The sequence below is a fragment of the Malaya genurostris genome, chromosome 2, assembly GCF_030247185.1.
Source record: "Malaya genurostris strain Urasoe2022 chromosome 2, Malgen_1.1, whole genome shotgun sequence".
In the NCBI taxonomy this organism is placed as follows: Eukaryota; Metazoa; Arthropoda; class Insecta; order Diptera; family Culicidae; genus Malaya; species Malaya genurostris.
In genome coordinates, this window is record NC_080571.1 from 271947512 (window position 1) to 271965871 (window position 18360).

The 18360-nt window shown below is 37.8% G+C and overlaps 1 protein-coding gene across 3 annotated transcripts in view; it reads right to left on the reverse strand.

The window, feature by feature from the left end:
• LOC131430053 (kinesin-like protein CG14535) overlaps positions 1 to 18360 on the reverse strand; it is a 377655-nt gene that overhangs the window by 44045 nt on the left and 315250 nt on the right. For all 3 annotated transcript variants that reach the window (XM_058594676.1, XM_058594674.1, XM_058594677.1), the window contains 2 exons: positions 17577 to 17670; positions 3948 to 4154 (listed from right to left, as the gene is read on the reverse strand). In XM_058594676.1, the coding sequence (XP_058450659.1) occupies positions 3948 to 4154; positions 17577 to 17670 (301 nt within the window). The remainder of the gene's footprint in view (positions 1 to 3947; positions 4155 to 17576; positions 17671 to 18360) is intronic.

The window sequence follows — 18360 nt, forward strand, 5'->3', positions numbered from 1 at the left end:
CAGTTCGACGAGATCGGAAAACATCTGTGTGTATTTGCGAACACCTTTCAAAGAATTTTATATCGCTCAGTTTCCTCGAAGCTGGCTGAACCGATTTCAACTAGCTTAGACTCCTTTGAAAGCTACTACTGGACCACAGACCAGATTCGAAGATCAAATGGCTGTGACTTCTGGTTTCGGAGATATGATGATAAAAGTGAAGAAACCCACAAAACTAATTGCTTTTTTACCGCTTTAAATGGTCTAAGAGATGACAGAACCGATTTGAACAAATTTCGGCTCGTTTAGGAGTTACTTCCGGGTTATTGCTCTAGTTCGAAGATCAAACGGTTGTGACTTTTGGTTCCGAAGATACTTTTTGTTTTATTCATGAAACTATTATTCCGGCTCAATCGCTCTTCGGCTTAACGTGGCCGTAAAACAAAAAAAAACCTGTTTTAATCCACCTAGTGGTGTAATGACACCTTTCGCACATCAATCATACTATCATATATAATACTGTGGTATTCTTCAAAATAATTTTCTTCGATTCTCAAAAGAATAACCGAAATCGGTTTGTTTGACCGTTTACTGATAAAAACTATCAGTTGGAAAAGATTTGAGGTCGATTAAGAAGTTTTTTATGGTTTTTTTCCACATTTTCAGTGATGGTATACAATTTTTAACCCACTTTACCCTATATTTCCGGATCCGGGAGTCGGATCCGCATGAAATTCAGGAATTAGGTATGGGACCACAGGACCTTTCATTTGAATCTAAGTTTGTGAAAATCGGTCGCGCCATCTATGAGAAAAGTTAGAACACATATTTTCTTTTTTTGCACATTTTACCCCATAACTCTCGAACCAGAAGTCGGGTCCAAATAATATTCAGGAATTTTGTATAAGACCACAAGATCTTTCATTTGAATCTAAGTTTGTGAAAATCGGTTCAGTCATCTCTGAGAAAAGTTAGTGCAAAAAACCTTACATACACACATACGCACATACACCCACATACACACACATACATTTTGCGTACTCGACGAACTGAGTCGAATGGTATATGATACTCGGCCCTCCGGGCCTCCGTTTAAAAGTAGGTTTTCACAATGATTGCATAACCTTGGCGGAGAGGCGTTTTCATTGCTTCCCAGCGAATGAGGGGGAACAGTGGTTCGTTATTCACGCTCCCGTCCATTGGTTCGGTTTCACTATTGTTGGCGGAACGATCGTTATTGATTATATTTGTCTGGAAGTTGGGTGTGTTGTTAGCTGTAGCTGGTGTGATGGCTGTCTCCGATGTACTGGAGTTTTTTTTTTGGGGTTGTTGTGGAGAGAGTGCTGTCGTCCTTTGGTGCATACGTCTTCTTGTTCAATTTTTCACATGGCTTACCATAACGAACAGCTTTTTGGCAATATTGACATGTGGCCATCTGATTGCCATAGGTAACAAGTGATTTGCACGGGATACTTGTATCCTGACCGACAATCATATAAGAAGGTATAGCCCTCTCCAAGCGCATTCGTAACAAACGTACGTCATTTAAAATACCAGGGAAAAAGTTCTTCTACTTTTCTTTTTCGATGGAGACATAGTTTTGCAATCTATAGTACTATCTTACTGGTATGTTGTACTAGATATTTTATTGCTCCACATAGTGCACATTATTATTGTCTTTAACGAATTGAGTTGAATCGAATTCTTAATAGAACTGGATATAAATAACATTATTTGTCTTATTGCATTGAAGTAAAAGCACACATTTAATATCAATATGCATTTGCTCTTTAAGCAAACCTTCAAGTTCTCGTGTCGAAGGTCGAATTTTGCACTGCCTGAAGTCAACAATAATTACATTCTTTCGTACCGGCGGTAGCTTTTGTTCGTTTGGTTCGCTCATTTCGAGGTCGTTCTATTGTTCACTACACAATACTGTACTTGGTTTCTTCCGTCCCGAACGTAACGGGTATTGTTTTATCGACTGATTTGGATGAGATGTGAAATCGAACTGTCGTTCCGAAGATATGATGGTGTAAGTAGTTTAACCGACGTTATTTTTTACCGCTCAACTTTCTCGAAGATGGCTTAACCGATTTCAACAAACTTATGCTTACTTTTGTGGCCACTATTAGGACATTAATCCAATTAAAAGATTAAATAGCTGTCATTTCTGGTTTCGGAGGCAAAAGTGATGTAAACGTCAATACTCTTTACCGTTCAAGTTTCTCGGATATGGATCAACTGATTTCAATAATTTTAGGCTCGTTTGTGACTGCAATTGAGCTGTGGGTCCATTTCAAAAATATCATATGGTTGATACGTCAAGCTCGAGAGATGTAATCGTACAAGTCAAAATATTATTTTTCCATCCGTTTTTTTTGTTTAGATTATAGAGGTTTTAATCTTATGGTCTCTCACCTGTTCGAGTCACAAATATTCTCTGACCCTATGTGCAAGGTTGGGATTCGAATCCAGAAGACCTGCGCAAAAACGTATCGACTTACCCATCGCGCTAATCACGACCCCCATAATTATTTCAGACAGTGAGCTATATAATCACAGTCTAATGTATTATTGCTGATAGGCTTAGTTTGAGGAATGTTGCCGAATATGTAACATAAACACTAATGCATGATTTGTGAACTGCACGAATCAATCTGACTAAATTGGGGTTTAAAAAGAGCCGAAATTAGTGTCAAAAAAATTATTTTAATGAAAAACAATGATATGATATGAGTAAACCCGATGTTAGACTCATTTTTGAAACTGACTCGAATTTCAATTCAATAACTTTGGAAATAGGTTCAAAACTGGCTTTAAACAAACGGTTTGACAGCAGTTTCGGATTGAGAAAATGGTTTTAGGTTTGGCATCAAGTAAAAACGACACGAGTACACACCAAAAAAATTTGAATTTTACTGGTGACCTAATCCCTCATACGATGTAATTCATAAAGACCTAATTTGTCAAATGACGAAAAATCCCATTTGTAATGACTTAATGGTAGATGAGCTTGAATTTTACTGGTTTCGATTGTAACTTGCGTTCTGCTGGCAGGTGCGACTGTATGAATTCAAATGCACCTTTTACCAGCCAAGCAGATGCATGCTTCTGTGGCTCAGTCGATTAACAGACGTACTTGCGATCCAATGATTCTCGATTCAAGTCGCGGCGGTTGCTCTCAGTAATCCTTTTCGATTAACAGACGTACTTGCGATCCAATGATTCTCGATTCAAGTCGCGGCGGTTGCTCTCAGTAATCCTTTTTTTATTTCAATGAATTTCATGTATGGAGTTTTAGACACAATATTAAATGTTATTTTTTACCGCTCAACTTGCGTGAGCTTCGACGCTCCATTTATGTTCCACTAATAAGATGTAAAATCACAGAGTTTTTTTAAGTGTGTACCTAAATGCTTGGGTATTATTCATAAAATTCCAAACATTTATTAAATTAACCAAGCTCGAATGTATTTCGGAAGATTTTTCCATTCAATCTGCGACTTCATTCCCAACGTGTTAACATTTACCTCTGTCTACTCTCCAATAGAACATTTTAGCTTTCAACGGATCTGAGCTCGATTCCTACAAATGGTAATAAATGTATAACACGTTGCTGAACAAATAGTCAGTCACTTTCCGGCTTCTCTTCAACCCGCGTTGCAAGAGTGTGCTTTCGCGATACGCACTCGGTATGCTTTTCGTGTCGACACCGAGGAAAATGTGAACTCTTCGAACGATCGACAACTTGTCAACAGACCAGGACCAGGGCCGGGTGCTGTGCCAAGTTGTGACATTTATAAAGTTATAATAGATGGGCTCCGGGAGCCAGTTACCAGAAGCATATTAGCGAACGCGAACCTGCCATCGAGAGAGAGAGAGTTCATATCGGTCGTGGGATGAACCGAAACAAATGGCCAGCAGATTGAACACAGCGGAAAATCAGCCGCGATGTGATTAATTACCTGTCGCATGCCCGGCGAGCAAATCCCTCGACGATGACCCCGGCTTGGTTGCGTTCACACCGAGCGCGCTGACACGGACCGAGAATCTCGCACCTGATTTCTGACGTTTCTCATTAATTCCCTTGTACAGCCAGGCGATTGCGCACGGAATGGCCCCAAGGTCCGACGGGGGTGTAGCCAGCGTGCCGAACATGGTACGTGATTGTCCTGTTGGTTGTAGAAAGATAGAAAGGAGATTACAGTAGGTTGACAATAGCAAAAAAAAAAACGTGTGTCTTTTTATTTGGATATTCATTGGAACACTGATCAGTTCCGATAAGTTTGCTATTCTTTTCAACATAGAACTATTCGAATCGTGCATTTCATCTGCGATCATGTTTGCACTCTGGAAAAATGAATAAATGTAGCAACCGCTTTTGAATCTTCTGCTTACGGCTATTTTGCAAGTATTTCATGAATCAATCCATGTTTTAGAATCTCTTTCAAAATTGGAATGGCTTGGGGAAAGTTATTTTCCAAATAACTTAAGAAGTAGCAATTGTTTTTTTTTTCGTCATTCAAATTGTGTGAGATTATTAAAAAAAACGACATAAGTAGACGATAATGGATAAAGTTCTGAAGATAAAATAAATCAAATTTTACGAGAATAATTTATTTTTACACATAAAAAGCAACTAATTTCTACAATGGACACAAACCACGCCAAGCATCCTATCGTCTTCGGCGGTTCCTACGGACCGGGCTCGAAAGCCGGCGCGGTGCACTGCGGCGTCGTTTCTGGGATTTCGCCATTTCGATGAACGGTAGCCGCTCGCTGTCGGTCATCGCACGCCACTCCTCGGCTCCGGCTCGCATAATCTCGCTCGGTGGGAGCTGATGGTGGCATCGAAAATCGCGAAGAAAGTTCAGGAATGGATTACGCGTTTTCTTGCCGATGGCGGTGGTTCTTTTCTCGGTAGTTTTTTCCAGTTTTACGGTCGAACCGGCTGCTTTCGGATGTTTGTGGTCCATCCCAGTAATTACGGAGTCGTGCGAAAATAGCAAAAGATTTTCCTGGTCTGAACTAGTAGAAGGAAGGTATTTGAATGGTATGGCAGTTCACCTGTGACAGTCGCCATGGCTTGCTTGGGTGTACAGGAAAATTCTCTGAACTGGAACAAGACGTTAAAAGCTACTGGTAGACGTTAAAACATATGATAGAGTGCATATAACTAGAGTGACGACTTCTCATGGCAACAGTTCGAAACATTTAATCCAAAATGTTGACAGTGTCGTTTGCTCGTTTGGAACTGGAGGCTGTCATTCCAAACGAATGGCTGTCGTCACTCTGGTTATAGGCATTCTAGTATTTTGTATGCTGGGTGTTATGACATGGGACATTTGTGTTGTCAATTCATTAATCTAATTGACATGGTAATTTCTTTCCTGATTTTCCCGAGAAAACTTGTAGTAGGTAATGTTAGAGACATAACCGCGAGATTGACGTAGAACCGCTATCGATAAGGGGCAGATCACTTTAAAAAATGCATTTTTTTTGGTACATTGTTCTACTAATAAATGATCCATTTCAAGTAAATTCTCATTAGATCTTCGTAAAATGCTTTGGTTTTTGAAAAGAACCGAAGGTTACCATTTCTCCAACTTTCAACATACTTGACAATTATTTCCATGAATAAATTTCCGAACAAATCGGTTGCCTCTCGTTTGGTGAACGGCGCACAAAGTAAATCTTCCATATGTTTGTGTGCCCTTCTCTCCGGGAGCGGGTCATTGCGCCGAAAGCCATTTCGCCGAAAGTCGTTTCGCCGAATGCCATTTCGCCGAAAGTCGTTTCGCCGAAAGTCGTTTCGCCGAATAGGTCATTTCGCCGAAAGTCGTTTCGCCGAAAGGGTCATTTCGCCGAAAGGGTCATTTCGCCCTTTGCGAAAGGGAAATTTAGAATACATCAAATTATTTTGTATGCCTCCTGTATAACTAATGTGGCGCAGCCACATATCCGAAGCCAAGATGGATCGGCGGCATAAAGCCGCCGAGGCGACGCCGGCTGAGTTGGCCGCCGACCCGCCGTCGGAAGCGGCGGCCTCTTGCATACAAACCTGTAACCGCCTCGTTTGCCCGGTCTACTCAAAGCTAGATTTCTTTGCTTTAGTTAGGTACGGACGAGCGGAAGCGAGGTCGGACAGCACACGAATCAAATCGATGTGGCGAAGCCGCATTAAATATTTTTTTATTTAGTAAATGGAAAATACCACATACATTTGCTTGGTAGATACCTATGGAATTGCTTTGATGATTAGTAGTCAACAAGTTTCTTTGGGAACTCCGTTCTGAGGTTCATGAATCAATCTTTATTCAAGAGGTACAATTGTAGGTCAACAAAACGGGCGTTAACGTTATTATCTTTAATTTGTCTTTATTTTAAATCGATTCCCATTACTATTTTAAGACATTTGTAGGAATCGGCGAAATGACCCTTTCGGCGAAATGGCTTTCGGCGAAATGGTTTTCGGCGAAATGGCTTTCGGCGAAATGACATTCGGCGAAGTGGCCCATTCGGCGAAATGACATTCGGCGAAATGACCCTTTCGGCGAAATGACTTTCGGCGAAACGGCTTTCGGCGAAATGGCTTTCGGCGACATGACCCTGATCCCTTCTCTCCAGCGCTAACGTTCCGCACCGAGTCGTGGCACCCATGAAGTTGGACTTCGTATGGATTAGTGACGACACTTATTCTGATTCTGAAAATCGATTTTATAAAACCAAACTAATGTATAAGAAGAAACACAATTAACTCTTTGCTTTGCTTGATGTTAGAAACACTGAAAATGCTAGCTTTATTTGTATTCGTTTGGTGCGAATTTCAAAATATACTATATATCAATATGGATCACTCTTGCGATTCACGAGGGACATTACAGTAAAGTGCGATGGGAAAAAGAGTTACTAATACACTGAAATTTTTTACCTTTTTTATATATATAAAAAATAGGTATAGAATTTAACTAACAAAAATTTTACGAGGCCCGGAGGGCCGAATGACATATACCAATCGATTCGAACTGAGCGTGTGTGTGTTCGTTTTTGACAACATAATCGTTCGAGTTAAAAGCAATTTCATAGGTCTATTGTTTCAAACTACTTACAGCAATACATGCTGGAATAACACAACACCCATAACCATTCGAATCTGTTCGTCGAGATCAGCTAATGCATGTGTGACAAATAATTTCACTTAATTTTTTTCGGAGATGACTCAACCGTTTTCTACAAACTCAGATTCATATGAAAAGTCGTATACTCCCAAACAAGGTTCCTGAATTATGTTTGGTTCTGACCTCTCAGAACAAATTGGCTCGAATGGCACGTTCCCCTTGTTATTTGGAGATTTGTGCCTCAATTAAAATTGTCTAACTCAATTTTCTCGTAGATGACTGAACCGATCTAAGATTCAAATGAAGTCTAAGAATCATCTAAGATTCAAATGAAAAGTTTTAAGATTCTATAAAACATCTTTCTTTTTAGTCAGATCCAACTGTGATTATCGTATTGTATCGAGTCGTTTCTCAAAGCTCAATCGTTTTCTCAAAAAAGTCGAATTTTAGAAACAAAAATTCAAATTAAAATAAACTGGTAGTCCCATACAAAATTTATTAGTTTTATACAATTCTGACTTATTTATTAAAAGATGATGAATTTTTGAAATTCAAACCGATATAGAAGATGACAATCCCGAAAAGCTTTAAAGTTTTACTCAAAACTATTGCAATTTATTCGTCATATGGCCATAAGAATCGGTTTGGGTTATGCTGGTTCCTGAATACCGGCTCTGGAAGAACCTTAAATTACCGTAAACTGTAAAGTGGAACTTACTTCGACATATCATGGAATCTTTAATCGATTGTCACACTTTTAGATTCAAATTCGATCCGATCTGCAGTTTCGACATTACAGAGTACTCCAAATATATGGAATATTTCTCGATATATACTGTTCGAAAAAATAAGCTCTTAATACGGTTCAGAATTGCAATCTGATACTAACTCGGAAGAAAACATATTGTTTCATGAAAATCCCTATTTATATGAATGTGTGTGAAATGTGCACGCAGAACCAATTAATCCTAATGCTAATTCCAGAATTTTTCCAACATTTCCGAATTAAGTATTACAATTTCTTGATTTGAACAATAATTCTATTTGTATTCATGTTTGCTGTGATAATGATTACGGTTCCAGTGACAGAAAGGCACAATATAAGGTTGTTCAATAAATAAATAAATAAATGCTTCAAAACAGGATAATTTAGTATGAAAAACCTGTTTTAATCCACCTAGTGGTGTGATGATGCCTTTCTGATGTGTAATATTGTGGTATTCTATTCAAAATTTTTCTCTTCGATTTTTGAAAGAAACCAAGCAATTCCTTGTGCATTTACTAGTATAACATACAGAATGAAACAGTGCTTTGCTCGCAAAGGTCATCCTTAAGTAAACGAAGTGGGTTCACTATTATATGCACTTCCGGCACCGGAACCCAAGAACCGGTATAATCGAAGTCGGTTCGTACGGCCACCAACTAACATGACGTACAAACTGTACTAGTTTTTATTTAAATTTTGAGATTTTATACAATTTTGCCATTGTACTCTAAATGACGATTTAAATGTTGTATGTTTAGTTGCCTACTGATAATAACTAACGATTTGTGTAGTTTTGACACCAGTTTAGGAAAATTTTTACGTTTTTTGTTTCACCGTTTTAAGTGACGGTGTACAATATTGATCACACTTTACCCTATAACTCTGGAACCGGAAGACGAGTAGATCGTGGCGTAGCACCGTTAAGATTGTCGGGGCACCAGTGAACCGGAAGCCATCCTCCAACCGGCATCATTGGATCGACCCAGGCATCCTTACGGTCGGGCCGTGGACGGGTATCGAAAACGTCGGTTTCGGGAGAACTTCCATCGTCGGGGAACTCTCTGTCGGTGTAGGCTAGATCCATCACCGGGGACTAGTCGAGTAGACGCCACAACACCGATTCGAGTCGTCGGGGCATCAGCGAACCGGACGCCATGCTCCAACCGGAATCGCAGAGCAGACCTCGGCACTCCTTCGGGTGTCTCGCGTGGCGTAAAAGGGGAAACTCTCAGTCAGTGTAGGCTAGATCCATCGTCGGGGATCAGTCGAGTAGTGTGGCGCGACGTTGCGGCATTGGGTCGTCGAGACGCCAAAGGTGGATCGAGATGGATAAAGAGAGAATCTCAGTAGCTCATTTTCTCCCAAACGATGAAGTGCATGAGCACAGCCGAGATGGATAAAGAGAGCAGGAGCTCATTTTCTCCCAAACGAAGAAGTGCATGAGCACAGCCTCCCCCGAAGTATTGAGCTTAGCTTAGTTCCGGGGGGATCGAGGCAAGATGTCCAAGGTGTTTTAGTGGGTAAGGTTTAGCCAATCCCACTCGCTGGTTCACAATAGCGGTAGCTTGACAAATACCGAGCGCGTGAGCTGGGAAAGTACATAAGGTATTTCACCTTGTTAAAAAAAAACACACACACACACACAGACATTGGTCAGCTCGATGAACTGAGTCGAATGGTATATGACACTTTTCCCTCCGGGACAAGTTTTACTAGTCGGTTTTTCAAGTAATTGCATAACCTTTCTATATGAGAAAGGTAAAACGTAACTTGTAATCCGTCTCAACGAGAGCTATCAATTGTAGTAAAAGTAATAAGTATAACTTTCTCTTATGTTTACTGTATTGCACTTATCATACTATTTAATAACATTTTTTCAGTGCTAAACAAATTTTGGAATGGTTCGCCTGTTTAGTAAAATTCAACTACTTTTTAGAAAATAGATATCACAATTCAAAATTTGATTTAAAGTTTAAACTATTCGCAAAACAGTTCACAGCAATGGTCAGATCGCTTAGTATGTTATATGAAGTCACAGCCTATAGGTTTCGTCTTTTCAGCACTATTCATAACATTCAAGAGCAAAGTTGAATACTGCTTTTGAAAGCTCTTGAAAGTGAAGGCGATAGGTCTAAAAAGCGTAGTGCTACATTGTTTATAGGCGATATTTACTTTCGTCAGAAAAAACACACTTTAATATTAAATTGTTCAAATTATTCTAGACTTAAACTAAACCTTCGATTTGCAAGAAAAGTAATATAATTAGTTCTTTAGATAACATTTAGAGCCATTAGAACGGCTGATTTTGTATAATGTTTCCCATCGTTGTCCACTTGTCGTTTTCGTTTTCCTCCAGTGCAAACGACCAAAAGCTGAATGACGCAATCGTTCTTGTTTGAAGCAAAACTGGCTTTGCGAAAGAACCGCAACACATCTGCTCGCTACTGCCGACTAATTCCAATCTAAACCAATTTTGATAATTAGCTTTCTTGTTACGTGATTTTGTTTGTAGCTTTATCACAAATGAGCGGTCCCAACGGCCACAAAAATAGCAAAATATAGAATTTTCATGTAGATTATTTCATCTGGATTTGCATACTTCATTGAAAGAAATTACCAAAATGCTACACTGGATTCATTTCTTGCATCCAGAAGGGCCAAATTGTGAAGTTCTCTACGATACTAAACACTATTCGGAGCCATCTTTCTCGAACGAATTTTACACAGCGAAAAGTTCACGAAGGTAATCAAATTATTTTAGCTTTGCACTAAACTGATGATTTTTACCTTGGATATGTAAAGAAAGTAACCTTAACAGTTCGTTAGACAATATTTAGACCCGTTATGACGGCTGATTTTGTAACATGTTCCCCATCGTTGTTCACTTTTCGTTTTTTTCCTCCAATACAAACGACCGGAAGCTGGATGATGCAATCATTTTTGTTTGAAGAAAAAGTGTAGTTCCACTGTCTTATCGTAGATGGCAGCCTGCGCACCCGATGTGTCTCCGTTCATGAATTATCATTAACTGAAGCTAGCAAACGTGCAACAGGTTCTATTTATAGATTTGATGTTTCGTGTTTGGACCTATTTTTCCGCTATTTAAACAATATTTTAGTAATAAACGTGGTATTAACAAAATACTCAAACTGAGAAAAAGTTTTTATGAAAACTAATCTGAAGCAAGCTCATTACACTTTCGTTAAATGAAATTTATAAAATGCACCCAGCTGATCATAATAAATAAAGACGTAGTTCTACGTCAAAATCAATAGTTTCAACCGACGATTGCAAGTTTTCACTTGAAATATTCAAAGTGGAAGTTGAATGCACATATTTGGTACAAAAATGGTATCGTGCAAAACCGACACATAGAAATACGGAAAATTTTCAGCGATTGAGCGCAGTGGGCTTACGATACATTTTGTTCGTTAGTAAAACATAAACTAAGCACCTATGGTTATGGTGTTTATAATTGACTAATATGAGGGAAACTCATTTATAACCATAATGATTTTATAATGTATTTTTCACTTGTTGCGAAAATTCTCATTCTTTGTTACTTGATTGTCATTCGATAGTACTTCATCTAGCTGATACTAATTATGCATCATTCTGTAAAAGAATTGAATGGTATTTAAACAGGATCTTATTTATTTGGAATTCCAACTGGATTCGTTATAAAAATAAATAATACAGGTACAATATTCGAGTAACTACTGATAAAGGATGTGAAAGTTGCAATCAAAGAAATGATGCAAAATACAAAATAATGACTTGTAAATATATGCATTTTAATTCTTCTATCGCTTTTTCGCGATACGGATATAAAAATCTCTTGGGACCCATTTAAATTACAAAACTACATATTGTACAATACTCCATTTATATCATTGGAAAATAATTGACGGATTACTTAAAACGCGTTAGACTATCGAGTACAGTCCAGGGAACAGATACAGACACATTTTTTTTTATCGAAGTAAATAAAATAGTTAAAAGAGAAAAATAAAATCCCTACCTAATATTTCATTCCACTTTGCTGTGCAAACCGAACAGTTCCAGTATTAGGAAACCGATTACGCTTCGTACACTCACACGCCGTTTCGCTCAACATCGGAACCGCTTCAGACTGAATAAATCGAGCGCACATCAACCCAATCAGCATTGATCTATTTGGCAATGTATTTTATCGCCCTGTGGGCAATTTATCGACACCCCTTTTAAATTTTTTAAACTTTTCCCAATGCCATTTACTTCGGTTGGGAGTCGGGTGCAATTTCTATCCCTGGTCGATCAGTACTGTTCGTAGCTATGAACCGGACCGGACCGGACCTAGCGCGTTGGCATACGGAAGCTCGGATATTTATCTGGGTCCGCATTCGTCATGCTGTCGAAGTAGAACTGACCAAATATATTTCAAGAAAAGGAAGGCTTTCAGGATTTCAGTTATTTGGAAAATGATTACCTAAAATCTTTCAACCCAAACAAAGAGAAAGATGAATTTATTTTTACTTGTGTTTACAAAATAAAATCTTTTCCTAGCGGAATTCAGTTGCATCAATTGCAATTGATGCATATTATTTCTAGTGCAATATGGTAAAGCATAAGGCATTTTTTTTTTTTGAAGAATTGTATCAGTTTCAAACACACTCCAAATTTCTCATCCGATGATCAGTAATTATTTCTACTGTTATAAATTGTAAAACATTATTTTCACTAGATGAACTGTAAAATCGATCCAATATACAGTCATTTGTCAAACTACCGGATTTCGGTCAATCCTATGCAAATATTACGGAACATTCGCTTTCATGTTTCTGACATGATTTGTTTTTCCCAATTCAGTACAAGATTTGTAAATTTTCAGTGAATTTATTAATTATAATGAAGAACTTCAGTAAACATTACTGACTTCTTCGGTGAGAATCATATTTGTCAAATTGGTTGATTTTCGGAAGTTATTAAGGAAAAACTTGCATCGAGAAAATTGCACGCGAAATGCTCAGTTTTCTGTAATTCCTGTATTTTCCTGATGGTAAGCAAGTTTTTCAATATTTTTATTTATAATTTATATTTTGAACTTGATATTTCAGCTCCATCAAATGTAGTTTAAATAAATTACTAGTTGGACGAAAATATTTCATTAGTTACATTTTAATTTATGTGTTCCGTTAACTGCACGGGTTTCAGTGAAATTCACCGAAGAACAGTAATAGTTCACGACGTTCATTTATTTACGGATTATTTGTAAACTTAACCGAGCTTCGGTAATGATGGATTAACAAGTCAGTATAATTATGACAGGAAGATGTTCAGTGCATCTCTACCGAACACTCAGCAAATGAAACTTTTACTGAACTGATTACCGAAACTTCAACTGTTTGAAAGTCAGTAAAACCGACATCCGTAAAAATAATTCGACCGTCCCACGACAAAAGGGTCTAACTGTAAATGACAGTTTCTCTTTGTTTTCTTTTTCTTTCACGATTTACCGAACTGATTTCATATTTCACGCTTCACTCTTCGCAAAACTTTCAAGGTAAAACTACAAGCTTTCGATTTATATTGGAAACTTTAGAGAATTTGCAATGATGGCTCTGTAATAATCAAAAGAGACAGTAAACAAAGAGAGGCTCTCATTTGCAGTTAAGCCCTTTTGTCGTGGGACTATCGAATTGTTGTGCAGACTTCGCAGACGATACGATACTTAGTGTACGATTGCATGGCTGGCACTACGATCCTATTGACACTAAGAAGCGTTTTAGATTGGGGCTCGATCATACTCAGATGTCGTTTTGCACCTAGTTTAGGCGTGCTTTTAGGGCATTTTTTCATGTTACCTTTTTCGAACTACGAAGATTTCTGTGACGAACGTCAAAATCAAAAGATTCCAGTCCTCACAGCCGATTCATAGTATACAGAACCATTGCATCCTAATAATACTGATACTCAAGAGCCGGGGCTCGAACATACAACAACCGGCTTGTAAGACTAGTACCCTCTGCATTGAACCAACTCGGGACAATGCTCATTTTGCAATTTTTTTGTTCCGACCTGTAAGGATTCTTAGTGTCAGTAGAACCGTAGTACTAGCCATGCAATGATTCTGTAAGTTAAAAATCGACTGCGAAGTCTGTTGAAACAGGAAGGCCAAATTTCACAAAAGGAATGAAATGTCAAGATTTTGCTGTTTAGTTGTGCACGTCGGATGAAAACAAAATGTTGCTCCAGACAATGATTTGGTTTAGTGTCCAAAGTGTTTTTTTTTAGATCTGCTCTTAACTGAATCCTGTTTTATAGTTCACAACTTTGGGTGATTTTAATTGAATTTAAGTATTTGTATTCATTTTTGAAAAAGTCATTACTATGAATTCAAATTTCGTCTTTTCTAGAATCATTCTCATGACAAAAGCGATTTTACTATGGGGCGCCTATTTAAAATTTACTCTGTACTAGAATGGGCAGAGCTTAATCGTGAATATCTCTTGTTGTAACAACAACACAGCAATCTTACTCCATATGTTCAGCAATTTATGATAAAATTTTCAGTAATATGAGACAACCGCAAATTATTCGAAATTGAAGTTTACTCAAATGTTTGGTATGAACGAACATTAAGGTGAAATTCAGTGCCAAAATACACTGAGGTTTCTTTTTACTTGGGGGACACGTAACGCGTAAAAAACGCGCAAAAAAAACGCGTAACTTCGAACATTCACGGGAAAAAATCCGGGTAACTTCGGAAATCCGCGTAAAAAAAACGCAAAACTGAAGAATTTTTTTTTGCAAAATATCTTAGAATTACATGAAAATTTTTGCCTTTCTTATATAGAATCACTGCAAAAATCGACTTTTGAACCGAGGCCCGGAGATGGCTTGACCGATTTCCACAAACTTAGATTCAAATAAAGGGTCCCAATACAAAGTCCCATACAAAGTTCCTGAATTTCATTTGGATCCGACTTCCGGTTCCCGAGTTGCAGGGTGATATGCACCAAAAATGTGAAAATTATGTCACTTACTTTTCTCAAAGATAACTGAACCAATTTTCACAAACCTAAATTTAAATGAAAGGTCTCACGGCTGCATACAAAGTTCCGGAATTTCATTTGGATCGGATTTCCGGTTTCAGAGTTGCAAGGTGATATGTACCAAAAATGTGAAAATAATGTCACTCACTTTTCTCAGAGAAGGCTTAACCGATTTTCACAAACTTAGATTCATATAAAAGGTCTTCTAGTCCCATACAAAGTTCCGGAGTTTCATTCGGATCCAACTTCCGGTTCCAGAATTACAGAGTGATTTGCATAAAAAATGTGAAAATAATGTCACTCACTTTTCTCGGAGATGGAACTTCTTAAGATGCCATAAAAATATCCCAATTTTCATTCGGATCAAACCCCTTGCTCCGGAGATAGGGTGCTCAGTATAAAAACGTCAATTTCAGGAATACTTTGTTCATAAGCTACCTCTTTATGTTACTGGCTAGTGATTTTCTCTAATTTGCAGACCATGAGACTCTGTAACCAAATAAACCATTGATAGTCACATAAATGATTTGCTGAATTTTATCCAAGTCCGACTACCGGTACATTTTTCCAAAATTCAAATCGTCATAGAGAACCGTAAATACGTTTGTAGTTCATGTTAGTGTATTGTTAAATGAACCGAATGTCACTACGCCGATATCCAGCTTTCGGTTCCGGAAGTACCGGCAATAATAATTAAACATGATAAAATGGAACTCACTTTACTTTCTCATATATGAATAGATTTTCACTAACTTAAATTCGAATATAGTGTATCAATGTAGTAGTATTATGCAACTGAAATCTTCAAAACTATTTTCTGAACTTTTTTAAATTATAGTATTTCGGGGAATTTCTGCTGTAATATACAGGAGAAAATGAAAATGAGAAAGGCATCAATACACCACTAGGTGGATTGAAACAGGATTTTTTTTGGAAAAAATCGACTTTAGGACATAAACAGTTTTTAATCTTCCGAAATAGAAAATTTTTTTTTTGATGCCAAATGTCTTAGAAATGCATGAAACATCGAGATTTGGTGTAATCTAACAAAATTATTTTTTAACAATCAAAAATTTTCAAATACATCACCACTATTGATTCACTTGTCAACCACTCTTTGCACACTGAATATTTTCAGAAAGGTTCAGTTTTAGATCATCGGTGCATTTATTCATCATGTATTCATCATATCAGATGTATTCAATGTGCGAAATTCTTTCTTAAATTTCATCGAGCAAAATGTTCGCTAGTGAACTTTTCACAACTGATTTTTTTTCATGGGAAATCAGTTTCAGGAAGAAAATGGCGTTGTTAAAAAATCAGTACAGAACTTTTCTGCAGTAGGTTTTCTAATCGATGATTTTTTTGTCTGAAAAACACTTGTGAAAATTTTTAGTCGTGAATTTCGAAATTATGATAATTGCCCAACACTGCTCATGCAACATTTTTTGTAGGTTATGTAATTTCCGATTATATCCAATCTGTAAAAACGAGTTGCCCATTTCAAAAGCTAGTCTAGATGTATTTGGGTAAAAAAAATTAGGAAAAGTGACATTTTGTGACAATATTTAAATATCAGAAAGTCTGGGTGAAATCTGAGACATTTGTTCGAGTTGGCGCGGAATTCGACTGCTTCGTGGTGCATAGCTATTGAGGTTGAGAAACACATCTCTCTATAGTAAAAAATATCGATTCGGCACTCTTTGGCTCCGGTAACATAAATAAATATACACTAAGGTCTCTTTTTACACGGGGGTTACGTACCGTGTTAAAAAAATCCGTGTAAAATAAAACCGTGTTAATTGCGGAAACCGTGCAAAAAAAATCGCAAGGGAAATTCGACGAAATAGTAGTAGTAATAATTCCAAATACCGTAGATTTGATTATTTGTTTGTTTTGTTTTGGATAAAATGTAACTTTTGATCATTTGAACGTGAATAAAGCTTATTTTTTAACCATAAAACTTAAATAAGGTGAACATAACGGTGAAAAAAAAACACATTGGATGACAAATTAAAGTTAGAACACGAAACGCGTTGTACGATAAGCAAACGCAGCGACAGAATTAAAGGGGAAGAATCCATAGATATGAATATGGATCAATTTAGAAAAAGTATTACTATGTGTCATGCTGAAGCAACCCATTTCATCGTGGTAGATCACAATACTGCTAGAGCTATATCATTTAAATGGGTATAAAATACTGTACTGCTCGATATGATGGAGAGTTAAAGAGATTGGTAAATCCAACTAGTTCTTTAAAGCTACGAAATTCCCGATGATATCAATAGTGATGCTGACATCATACACCACAACTGAGCGGAAGTAATTTGCTACGGGGATTCAAGATCTGGAGACTGATTAATCATTTTATGGAACGAAAGTCAATACTCCCGTGAATTGTTGAATTTCATTTTAGATTTTAGTTAACTTTCAAAGTTAGCTCTCATAATCTTACAGACGACCTGTTCTCTTTTAAAAAAACTATTTTAAAAAACAAATAACAGTGCTTTTTAAACTCTCCTCAGAAACCGTGTTAATTGCGAAAACAGTGTAAATAAAAACCGTGTTGATTCCGGAATCCGTGTAAAAAAGCCGTGTATAAAAAACTGTGCGAAAAAAAAACGTGTAAAAAGAGACCTTAGTGTATTGAACAAGTTCCATAAATGCACTCACCTGCTCCCGGATATCCTAACGACAGCAAACATCCATCGGAACCCTCCAGCACCGCCGGTATCACCTCTGATAGCGCACTACCGCAAATGTCATGCTGGGGAAGAGTCAACAATAAACACAACAGTCAGAAATTGCCATCATTTATAATCAATACTAATCAGGATTATGATAAAACTTGATGCCGGTATTATTTGCAACCAAGCACAAACACACAATCTGATACCATTATCAATAACAAAGCTCCCGCCTAAACACTAAAGACCAACTATGATGATGGCGTGGACGATGCAAACGTATCCATTTACAAAAGTTCAGCTTACGAAGACGGGACCAATTTCGTATTGAGATCACGTTTTTCATTAGCCAACTTTCTGTCAACCTGTTTGTCCTAGTGCCAGCATCTATACAACTTTTTCGTCGCTTGCCCCGGTTGCTTTCCAGCTCACAGTCGGCCGTCAGTGACGGTCGGAACTAGGATATTATTCATCATTATCATACCGTGTCCGCCCCTTGATACTTTATATCCTTCGGTTCCGTGAAAGTCTTCGCGCGTCAGGTGCCACCGTGGCATACTAATAATTCCAACCGGATGTGCCAGACAGCACCAGCAGGACTACTACCGGCGGCATCCAGGAAGATATTACTTCGTACTTATTTCCTTCATCCAACCAAACCGACAGACCAACCGAACGACCGACCGACGATGGCTCGTTTCCAGATCATCAGTCTGGATTTCAGCTCCATCTAAGGCGACTCGTTATTAGATTATGCTTTAGCAGATTCT